The sequence below is a fragment of the Crotalus tigris genome, unplaced genomic scaffold (assembly GCF_016545835.1).
Source record: "Crotalus tigris isolate CLP2741 ecotype Arizona unplaced genomic scaffold, ASM1654583v1 scf7180000019409.675750, whole genome shotgun sequence".
Classification (NCBI taxonomy): Eukaryota; Metazoa; Chordata; class Lepidosauria; order Squamata; family Viperidae; genus Crotalus; species Crotalus tigris.
In genome coordinates this window covers 425334-437597 of record NW_024097523.1, presented here as the reverse complement: position 1 = coordinate 437597, position 12264 = coordinate 425334, and the positions used below count along the sequence as shown (strand labels likewise).

The 12264-nt window shown below is 41.8% G+C and overlaps 1 protein-coding gene across 3 annotated transcripts in view; it reads right to left on the bottom strand.

The window, feature by feature from the left end:
* Positions 1–70: 70 nt before the first annotated feature.
* The window catches only part of ASIC1 (acid sensing ion channel subunit 1), a 217891-nt gene continuing 205697 nt past the window's right edge, over positions 71–12264 (bottom strand). For all 3 annotated transcript variants that reach the window (XM_039362271.1, XM_039362269.1, XM_039362270.1), the window contains 8 exons: positions 11759–11886; positions 10718–10868; positions 6026–6082; positions 5758–5911; positions 4264–4355; positions 3931–4010; positions 3444–3548; positions 71–2105 (listed from right to left, as the gene is read on the bottom strand). In XM_039362271.1, the coding sequence (XP_039218205.1) occupies positions 2001–2105; positions 3444–3548; positions 3931–4010; positions 4264–4355; positions 5758–5911; positions 6026–6082; positions 10718–10868; positions 11759–11886 (872 nt within the window). In that variant the 3' untranslated portion in view covers positions 71–2000. The remainder of the gene's footprint in view (positions 2106–3443; positions 3549–3930; positions 4011–4263; positions 4356–5757; positions 5912–6025; positions 6083–10717; positions 10869–11758; positions 11887–12264) is intronic.

The following is a 12264-nucleotide window of genomic DNA, read 5'->3' as shown; positions in this document are numbered from 1 at the left end:
TCCCGTTCTTATCGAACTGTAACCTATGATAAAATTCTGAAAGGCTTTTCACCAAGTTGGCTTGGAATGCAGTAAATGGAACACTTACAAGACAAGGTCATATTAGTTCATTTTTGGAGAAGGAAATGTTAAGACAAGCCTTCACTGATGGTGATGTCAGTCTTTTGAGTAGGCTGCGGGACCTACCATCACAGGACCACACATCCAGGCTCTTCTTAATATGAGTTGAAATGATGCCTATTCAGGAATTGGGGGGGGGGCGGAAATCAAACCTCCATTCTGATGTCTCTGCCTTTCTCAGGTGGAGAAGTATCAGGCACTATGGACCGGTTGTATAGGAGACGTAAGACAAGACAAAAGCGATGGCTACAAAAAGGAAGCTCATGCCACCCTCCCTGACCCGTGGCTTTGCTAGAATGTCCACCATCATTCCCAGTCTGCAAATGCTCCTTGCCAATGCAAACCATTCATCTTGGCTTGACTATTGGTATCATGGCTAGATGGCTGAAAAACCAACTAGTTGACTGTGACTGGGATGTAATAGTGACTGCTATAACATAGGAGAAAACAGGGAGCCTGACTTGACAATTTATTCCAGTGAAACGTCTTCCCATAACTGTTCCTTTGTTTTGCAGTATGCTGATGATGTATAATAAGGAAATGCCTTGCATCATTAGTATGCATTTTGCCTGGAGACCCTCTGTCTCAGAATGGTATCTTAAGCCTTACCTATGAAATCTTGGCTGAAAGTGATAAGGGACTATTTCTGCCCTTAAAGACTAAGGGGCAATATCATTTCCACATTGTACTAAACCAAGCTACCCTTATCATTGCCCTCAAGATCCCTTCTGTTCTTTCTTGCTAAAGCAAGCGCTAAGCTTCTGCCAGCCAAAGTAATGTTGGTGCATTATTTTTGCCTGCAGGAATATCCTAGATGTTGCCATGTTACCATGGGAAATAAAGAGGGAAGCTCAAATTAAGAGACAGGCGCATTGCTTTCTTCTCTTATTGGTAGCTACAGACCCCGAAGCATGACTTCTTTGGAAAATCTCTTTTGTACAATATGGAAAATTCTGTGAAATGGTAGGCTTGTCTCGGAACCTCACTACTTTAAGAATTGTCACATCTTTCTTAATAACATGCACAGAAGGGGCCCAGGCAGCTCATCATGCGAACGTTGTAACCTTTGGAACAGCTTTGCTACCTGCCTTTCTCATGGAGGGCTGAGGTGATGGATGGAATAGGCAAGGGCTCAAAGAAGAGCAGAGTCCAGGCCAGGTCAAATGAGAAGCTGCCAGTTGGATGAGATGAGCAGATGATGGCACATCCTATGGAAGTGGCTCTCCCAGTTCAATCGCAGTCTTGCTCCAGGGAAGGCTATGACCACTGGCCTCCCACAGTGCACAGTCAGAAGGGGAAGGGAAGAGAACTGAAGCAGCACTTCCTTGGATAGATAAGTAGCCTCTACAAAGAGAATGCCACAGAAACAGTCTGGCTCTATCTGTTCCTGTAGATTCTTCTTGGCATTCGGGTTAAAAGAGAGAGGGGCGGGGCTTTGCACACAATGACCACTGCCACACAAGGCTTGCTGTGGTTAGGGAGCATGACAGATACAGAAGGAGAGACACATAGTTAAGACTTCAGTGATTGTGGACTGGAGAAGGCTGTGCCCTCACCTCCATTGAATACTGCGCGCGGGGGGGGGTGTGTTCTTCCAGCAGCACTTCTGTTATATTTAAAGTTCAAGGGTGTCATTGGAACGAGCAGAAACTGGAACGGATCTGGCAGCTAAGCCTCACCTCTGTCCAGCTGGCTCCATGTGCGTATCGCTGCATTGGCCTGGGGCGGATGGATGAGGAGAGGCTGGATTCTACTGCCTCCCCAGTTGTCTGAGATAGAGGCCCTGCAAAAGGTTGGCAGGTCCACGGGCTGGGCTGGGCCAAAGCTGCTCAGCATGGCCCCTTCCCTTTGGTAGTGTTAGTTGTACATCCAGTTGTCAGTTAACAGGTAAAATCCTCAAAAGTTCCTCGGGCTGGGTGGTGAGGTAGGATGTTGGCTGCGTATGTCATGCCTGCTGGATGGCCTCGGATATTCTCACATGGATTCTGGAAAGGTGGAGAGGAAAAGCAAAAAGGAACATAAACAGAATGGACATGAAAGTTGCATGGTAAACAAGAAACATTGATAAATGGGACCCTAGGTCTAGACTCTGTGGCATGGAGGGGGAGATGGTGTGGGAACTGAAAAAAAGAGCTAAACTTCTGGAAAGTAATCAGACTTGGAATAAAGACATCTCCCTAGGCATTCCTCATCATCTGTCACAGAAGACTTTGAGAGATTGGTCTTGTTTCATTAAAGCAGCTCAAGAAGATAAGATACTTTGCTGCAGATAGCTTCCTGTCTCTACCAGTGCTCCAACATGAACTAGGAATCATGTTAATGTTCCCTAATTGGAATTTTTTTGTACCACTTGGCACAGTTTGTTGGATGCTGGCGCTAGTCAGGAGGGCAGAATGACAGGATTTTTACATCACATAGTTAGAAATCTGACATTGCGAAAAGGCTTCAACTCTTGCAGTGCACATGATAGGAGAGGTTGTGGTAGTCCATTCTTAGAGGAGGCTGATGTAAATGGCCATGGAACCATATTAGTAGCCTGCCTCAAATTGTATAGATAAAGGGAATAAAGGCTTTGGATACTCCCACAGCAGCAGCATCTTGTAGGACCCAGGAAATCTGCCTTCTTGGTAGCTGCATTTACCCTGTAGAACCGCATTCCCCTTGAGGTCCACATGGCTCCAACCTCTTGAGCCTTTATAAAGCTGTAACAATCTGGCTCTTCTGTCAGGGGTAGCAACACAGCTCGAATATAAACCCCTCAACTGTTGTATTTTTGGCATCTTATACTAGCTCTTAGATTTGTCCTGCAAAAATAAGTACATGCTAGATGTATGTTTGTTGTTAGCTTTCAAAGTGATTGGGTAAAAAGGGGCTCAGTAGATAATGGTGGGCGGAAATCCTTAGCCACGATAAGCCACCTCAAGGCAGCATGGACAGATGTAGAATAGCTGAATTGATAATTGAACTTTTAAATGGCTTCTGGTTATTTACTGAATTTATTGTAAGGTTATTTTTCCTGAAAGTTAGGGGCATAGCAAATGTAACCTAATATTTAATTAATATTGTAGATATAAATAACTAGAATTGGATTCCCTGTTGTATGGGATTATGGGAAGTGGAATTCTGCCAGAGGGCAATAGTAATGGTCAGGATTCCTAAAACAGAAATCTCAACTGCTTTACTAAACTGTAGATTCTTTATTGGTTGAGAGAGCTTAGCACAATTAAAATGATACAAACTCAGTGATCCTAGAGAGTGTAGCCAGGCCATCCACTTGGCAGACGACAAGGGAATGTACTACGTTATGAGGTGTAGACACTTACATGGCGCTTCACATCATCCAGGCTCAGGGCAACACCCTTGTCACTGTTATTCCCTTTGTGTTTCTTCTCACACTTGTCACGGCGACAAAGGTGGAACTTAATAACCTAGAGATTGAACAAGAGGAAATATTCATCATTGGGAACTATTAATTGGGGTTATTTAGAATTCCTATGTACACACAGTATGTCAGTGAATAAAATTCCATATGATTGAGCTGTAACCCTAATTACCACATTGGAATGAGCTTTAGGTAGGTGACCCCTACACAGAAGTGAAGTTTTGAAAATGGTGTATTTCAGTGAAGTGTGATGAAGAATCACTTTCCTATTGACTCAGTTTATTGTTAAAACTTAAAATTTTTTTCTTATTGAAGAGAACTTAAAAGTTTGCTTCAGAACTGAATTATAGCATATGTTTACTGGATACCTTCTTATAAGCCATAAGTTTTGTTCCTTTCCCTCATGTTAAACAGTGACCAAAACTCACCTCATAGGCATAGTCAAAAAGCTCAAGCACAGTCAGTAAACTGGCCCCAATAAACAGCCCCATCTGTCCCCCAATGTCACCTGCATGGGAGAGACAGGAAGACATATGTCAGGTCTTTAGATGCATCCCAATCCCTAATCTTGGCATGCTCCTTAAGTAGAATAATTTCCCTCTCTGGGTAATCCCCAGTTGTGCCAACCCACATTGAGGGGAAAGGGGGAACATGAAGATGTTGCATTACATTGAAGTTAGCCCCGAAGGTCACCCCTGCCCTGGAAGTCTGGCATCTATAGGATCTGCTCCAACTAGCAGTCAGAAAAAAAGTGATCTCACCCAGCAGTCCAGCTACTTCATATGCTTTCTTCTGCTCGATAGTTTCATAGTTCAAAGCCTCAAAGAAGATGTCCAGAACCAGGATGTTCTCCCTGCATACGATGAAGGGAAGTGAAAGGGAGCCAAACTTTGAAATCTGCCCACCAAAAAATCCTGTAACTAGACCCTATGCCCAGGTTTGGAGTTTTGACTAGTGACCAACTCAGAAATACAAGCATCCATTGCTGCAGAAGTGAGAACAGACACACACACTTGCATGTATAGACTTAAAGACACAAGTGATGGTTATAGCTTTTTGTGAAATCATCACAGGATATGTAGAAGAACAGGACTGACCCCAAAAAGAGACGGGAACCCTATCTAACTTTCTATCAATCATTTTCTCCCTCCCTCCCTCCAATATTAAAAACAATAAAACCAGGAGAAATATTACTAATAACAATAAAATGAAATTATAAGCGAAGATGGCAACTCTGGTGGCTCACAACATTAAAAACAATAAAACCATGAGAAAATATTACTAATAACAATAAAAATACAATTATAATTAAAGATGAGGAGGGGGGCAAGTTGTGCAGGGGGGGGAGGTGGAATCTTCTATTGGTTCATCAACCACTCCAGTGTGATCCTCCCCCAATGGGGCACCAAGCCATCTGGCAGAGCCAGATCTTCATTTTTTGTGGAAGGTTGTCACCTTGCAGGACAAAATGTTCCAAAGGGCAGGAGCCACAGAAGAGAAGGCTCTTCTCCTGGACCCCGCCAGCCAGAATTCCTTAACCAACGAGGTTTGCAGCATGCTCCCTCTGCCAGCATGGGTAAAGCGGGCCAGTCCCACTGGGGTAAGACAGTTCCTCAGATAATCTGGACCCATGCCATGCAGGCTTTAAAAGTGATCACCGACATCTTGAATTACACCTGGAACCAGACTGGCAATCAGGGCACCTCATGGGTATAATATGGCTCACTCTAGGAGCCTTGAAGATTGCCCACGCTGCCATACTCTGCACCAGTCGTAGTTCTGAATGCTCCTCAAGGGTAGCCTCATGTAAAGCGCATTGCAGTAGTCCAGGTGTGTGATGACCAGAGCTTGAATGATTGAGCACAGGGATTCCTGATCTAGGGAGGGGTAAAACTGGACATAATATGAGTACTCAAATACCTGTTCACCAGCTGGGAAAGGAAGAAATGTTCTCCTGGAGTACTTCCACTTTCTAAGAAAATTGTTTTTAATGTGAAGGAAGGGCGAAACAGTACCTTCTTCATTGCATGGCTGTCTTATCTGGTCTTTCCTTATTTGCCTCTCTCCAGCGCTGTCCCTCAGTTCTAAATCTCTGGGCTATCTCTACAATACTTACAGATTTGCCCTGATGGTGGATGCTGGTGTCTTAATTGTTTCTGTTTTGGCCAGTTAGTGAGGACAGGAAGGGGAAGTGCAGAAAAACATGGTAATAGATGGGTTGGACAAAACTCAGCCAGGGGAAAAAAAAAACTCACCCAATGTACTGTTCACTCTTGTTGTATTTCTTGGCCAAATACTTGGCTGAGGCCTTGCTGGGGATCTTCACCATGGACAGCTCTTTACCATAGCGAGTGACGTTGCAAGGCATCTTACATACACAATAATTATTGTCTCGCTCCACTAAGAAGTCTGGAGATCCCAAAGGGAGGGAGAAGTCACAATGGTTTCAAATAACAAAATACCAAAACAGTTCATAATATGTCATTTTAAGAGACTCGAGAGGTGATGCTTATTGGTCCTTACCAAGGGCAGGATCTGCACATTCTTTGTACTGCTCAGGGGTGCAGTAGGGAGCATCACCTACAAAACAACATGAAGTGATGTTATGCTTTGATGTGAGCAGTTATTTAAGGCAGAGTTCATTCTTGCTGAATTTCCACGCTTAATATCTAAATAGGATCTCTCTCTCTCTCTCTCTCTCTCTCTCTCTCTCTCTCTCTCTCTCATTGTTCTCCACATTCTTGTTCCTTTTCTTCTCAGTGCAACAAATCTCTCCCCTCACCCTTCTCCATCCTGCTTTCCTTCTGTTGGAAAGAGGGAGGAAAGTTTTTACAAGCATGTCTGAAAGGTGCAAATGATTGAGGGAATCAAATAATTTTACAAACAGGGTGTCTTATTTTAGAGTCAAACAATTTAAGTTATTTAGTTTAAATCTTCACTTGTTTTATATCTTGTCTTGTGTTAAGGAGCTCAAAGAGCTGAAGGTTATTTTATCTTGGTATTCTACTGGCATTCTATTCTATTCTGTTTGGAGTGTGGTGTATGGCAGGTTATATGTACATTCTTAAATATATGCACATCTACATACAAGTTATGATATGGACAGATATATTGGGTGAGCGAAAAAGTGTATGTGTGTATAAACATAAACCGTATATTTCTATCATCACCTTTTGGTGAGGAACCAAGTCAATTTTTCCCCTTTTGGTAGATAATACTTAGGTTTTAATGACTGTCCTTGTATTATATTATGCTGTTGGAGTTTTTCAATGTATGATTTGGTAAGTCTGGAATTACTGTTGATTTTTATTAGGTCAGCACCATAGTTTAAAGGGCCAGTACAACACTTACAGAAATGGATTTTATGAGAGGTCTAACACCTATAATACATAAACACTTGAATAAAAAGGAAGAGAATGTATATTTGGAACTATCTTGATTTTGTTGCTATATTTATTTCTAGAAATGCTGCCTCTCCATCTTTCTTTGTGGAACATATTTAAAGCTGAAATATATTTACTAGTTGAAATTAACCCTGCCCTAGGAATTCACAGTAGGAAATGAGAGAACTGCCACTCATTGACACGCCATTTTTTTTCATGTATCATTTTTTTTCAGCCCCAACGATTAAACCTGGACCGTTCTGTGCGCAAAGCAGGTCTTCTATTATTACTGGGCTACGAACCTTCCTTTAATGTGACAATGAGCCTTACAGTGTCTTCTGTTGCTTTTATATCTGGAATATCCACGCAGTGGAGAAATTATTTGCCAGATCCCCTTCTCTATGAACTTTCTATGTTCCAGATTCTGTATTATAACTAGAAATAAGAGAAAACCCTTTACTGGTAGCTCTTGATTAACAAACACAATTGGGACCAGCAATTCTGTTGCTAAGTGATGTGGTTGTTAAGCAAGACATCACATGACCACATCTTACGATTTTACTGTTGACTTCTCAGTTGACTTTGCTTGTTGGAAGCCAACTGTTAAGCATGCAGACAGTGATCACGTGAACACAGAACTCTGCAACAGTTGTAAACACCTGCTAATTGCAAAGTGCAGAAATCTCGATCACAGGACTGTAGAGGCATTGCGACAGTCCTAAGTACAAAGGGCTGGTCGTAAAGCTACTTTTTCAACACTGTCGTAACTTTCAACAATCACTAAACAGTGAGATTATTAAGCGAGGTCTACCTGTAGTGTCATTATTCCCGTTTCCTAAATTCTAGATATAGAAAAAAAAAAAAACCTCAAGCAGAAGAAAATCTAATCTTAGTGCTTTCCATCCTCACACTTTGAAAAAGGAACACATTTTCCTTCTTAGGGGATGTATTCTAATACTAGGTATCCTACTTAAAATGATCGAGGGAAAGTTTTAGAGCTGAGCTGCTCTAGTTATAGAAACTGGTCCTTAATTTTCCATAGAGAGCAAATGTTGTTTTAATACATTATGCAAACAATGTATCCAATTAAAAATGGTAAAGTTAATGAAGATATTGTCAGTGGCTGTATTTTCTCTGCATCTCAAGGTAACCCTTTTAGACAAAATCTACACTAAATCTGAATACAGTGTTGCATTATACAAGCAAAACTGAATTCAAATCTCTGCATTGATTGATCCACGTCCTTACTTGTCTATCATCTATCCAAAATAATGATACCATATCAATTTCTGTCAGGTTTGAAATGTAATCTGAAAAATACTCTTCTCTCATTTTCTCATCGTTTGTCTATGCTATTCTGCCTACTCCTCCCTATGAGATGCAGCTGAGTGAAATAATTAATTCACTTCCTTGTTATGATTATGCTAATTACATATTTGGAAGAGGTATTCTCATTAACAAGACAGACTCTGTACAGATCAAGGTGGAGTGGCTGAAAGAGCCCTGGGATCTGTTAAAGCATGCCTTAGAACTAGAGAATGGGAGTGCCTCAATTAGGAAAAGTCATAATTAGAGATGAAACACAATAAGAAGCACTTTTAAAGAATATTTTCAGAAACTGTAAAAAAGACCTTACTTCCATTGCTTTGGGGCAATGTTGGTAGTTTCTTCGAAAATAAATGAAAATATTCATGTTTTGAGAAAATAGCATTCTGAATATAGATTATTGCACAACCCTACTTCTATGAAGCTAGAGCTATTTAGGTGCATAGCACAGACTAGGTAGACTACATATTATCATATGAATTAGCATATTATTTTGTGAGGACATGGTGGAAATTGTGATGAATTATGTGGAAATCGACAATTTGAAAAAAGCTAACCCATGTAACGATATGATTTATTTCTGCTTTTTTTAGGAATGTTCACATGACTTCAACATTTTTTTTTCACTTGTAGGTGGTTCAATTTGAGCTTAATTATGTCATCATGCAACAAATTGGACTGTTTATTAGATGTTATGAAATCAGGTATACGATACTGATTTGCTAGCTTTTCTCATATGAAGAAGATAATGCAGTAAAATGGCTTAGAAGCAGCAACAGAAGATTGTTTCATATTCTTTTGTACATTGCCCTTGGTTCCCAATATAAGAGGAAAGATGGTATATGTATCATCATCACCATCATAATCATCTAAGGAATTGAAAACCTACAACAATTAATTCCACAGCTGAATATATTATGCAGATTAACATATAGCACATTCTTATATTGGTTCATCTAGTGCAGGGGTATCAAACTCGATCACATCATATAATGTATCATGATGTATCGCAACTTTTTTGTGGAGCTGGGGTAGGCGTGCCCTGCACGTGATGCATTCGGCCTGCAGGCTGCCAGTTTGACACCTCGATGCAATATTGTTTTTGATTGCAACAGTAATCCTACTGCTGCTACCTGAAAAATTTTAAACTGGAGGCCCAGTTGAGTGTTGGGTAGTGCTATGGCTAGAGGTTAAGACACTGGGCTTGTCAGCTGGAAAGCCAACAGCCTGGGTTTGAGACCCAAGCATCATGCAACAGGGTGAGCTCCCATCTTCGCCCAGCTCCTGCCCATCTAGCAGTTTGAAAGCATGCAAATGTGAGTAGATAAATAGGTACCACTTCGGTTGGGAAGAAACAGCGCTCTGCAACATCATGCTGGTCACATGACTGCGGAAACATCTTCGGACAGTCAGTGGCCTTGGGATGAGCATTGCCCCCTATAGTCAGCAACGGCTAGCAGAGTAAAATCTGCAGGGACTCCTTTTTTCCAACTGAGGAACTGGGACCTTCTGCACCAGGGGTGTCAAACTGCCGGCCCACGGGCTGGATGCGTCATGCTGAAACTGCGCCCACCCCATGGCCAGCAATGGAAAAGAAGTCATGAAACGTTGAGACACGTCACATGACGTTGCGAGTTTGACACCCCTTATCTACACTATAAATCTTGTGCTTTATGACTCAACCTGATTTTCATTTCCTGCTTGCTTATTAAACTGAAACGGTTGACAGGGTTGTAATTCTGGACTGTGGTGTTTGCTGGGTATTTGAGAGTTAGCAATAGCTCACTCCACTTCGGTCTTCAAGAGGAGCTGTCCAGCACTATCAGCAGTCAGCTGACTTGGTTAAGAATTGGACTGAAGCTGGGCAGAGGATTCCTAGCCTATGCAGAGTTTCAGCACAGCATCTGCTTGACCCCTCTCTACTGATGTACTGGTATCTCCAATATGACTACACTTAACTGTCAATATTCATTTCCCATCCCCATCTCATGTTTCAAACTGAATCTTAACTTCAAGGGGCTCGACCTTATTTCATTACTATTTTGAATTCAGAACAGTGATTCTGGAGAATGCAAAACTGGGAGATGAGTCCAACTGAGGAATATTATTACATTTATTACAGTCATGTAATTGTTCTCTACATTCCTGATTCATTCTAGAGACCACCCTAAAAAAGATATCTAATCCAGCTAACCTTGGGCTCTGCAGGTATTAACACAGGCAATCTATTGTTATACAAGTAAATGTGACATGTTAGCCCACCATTTAATAATAATAATAAAGTTGGAAGGGATCTTGGAGGTCATCGAGTCCAACTCCCTGCTCAGGCAGGAAACCCTATCAAAATAGTGTTTACATGATGGAATGTGCTCCATACATCAGCAGAGAAATCCTCATCTTGTAAAGGGCTCAATAATTCCTTTTAAGAAGATGATTTTTCTGTATTTTTACAACTGCTATGGACTCTGGTCCTTAGCTTCCCTTCAGATCAGTCCTTCCTTCTTACCAGGCATATGCACCATACGACAGTTGCAGTTCTCTACCAAGTAGCGGGTTTCACAATCTATGCGGCAAGCAGTGATGCTATAGGTGTCATAGAATTCAGACTCCACTGTCACTGACTTGCATTCACCCCAAGGTGAAGGAAGATAGATAAGCTGAACAACAGAGGATAGAATGAGAAGGTCAATATCTCTTTAATCTTTCCTAAGACAAAAAGAAAAGCTCTATTTGCCTCTAATGATAACATCATATATATATAGATTCAGTAGAGTTTACAAATGAAATAAGGTAGCAATAAACACATAAAATAATACTACTACTAGATATCCCTGTGTAGACAAGGACACAACTCTAAAAGTCACTGCGCCTTACTCAGTAGCACTAGCCCAGGGGTAGGCAACCTTGGCTCTTTTATGACTCGTGGACTTTAACTCCCAGAATTCCTGAGTTGGCTCAGGAATTCTGGGAGTTGAAGTCCACAAGTCATAAAAGAGCCAAGGTTGCCTATCCTTGCTTAGCCATTTGAACTCAGCCTGGTTCCTTGATGAGATTCCAGGGATGTTTCAATCTAAGCCAGGAGTCCTCAACTTTGGCAACTTTGCTGGCTGAGGAATTCTGGGAGTTAAAGTCCACAGGTCTTCAAGTTGCCAAGGTTGAGGACCCCTGTTCTAAGCCATTCTTTTCAAAGGAGACCGGAAGAAAAAACATTGCAAGACACTTCTGTTTCTCTCCCCCCCCACCCCGGCATCAATTTACATTCACCCATTATCTTGCTTTTCTTCCAGAAACTCAAGGCAGCGTACATAATACCACCTTCAATTTTTACTCATGATAAAATATGAATAAAACATGTTTTATTCAATAAACGTATCTTGTGAGGTAGGTTGTGCTGAGAAATCGTTCAGTGAGTCTTCCATGGCTGAGGATGGGTATGAACCCAGGTGCTCCTGCTCCTAGCCCAGGCCCTTAATCATAAAACCATTCCTGCACTTTAGTATGGCTACAAGAAGACTTTTTAAATAGAGTAAATGTGTCTTCAACTGACCCGCTGCTCTTGGCAGGACACAAACGTCTGGAAGCCAGGTGCCACTCCAAATCCCAGCTGGTCAATGAAGGGCGGCTCATCCTGGCTGTGGATCTGCACTTTAATCCCAGCTTCAAAGGATGTCTCATCTGTGGCATGGAGAAACAGAAAGCATGGCAAGAGCAAGTGAGATGGGCTCTTTCTTTCATTCGGACACCCTCCAATCCCAAGGAACGTCAAGAGATGTGTCTATTCATCAAGGAGAAGCATGATGCTGAGGTTACAGGGCTATCCTCCTCTCAACACACACCTGCCATAATTTCCCCCTTGTGTTAGGGATTAACAACCTTTCTGGGCCAGTGAGTGCCTTTGGGGAGCCTCTTTTGGGTGTTGTCACAAAATGGCTGCCAGGATAGATGAAATCAATTGCAGACAATCAAAATTCAGACTGCAAATGGATGAACTTGCAGTCTGAATTTTGCTCTAGACCAGGGGTAGGCAACCTTGGCTCTTTTATGACTCGTGGA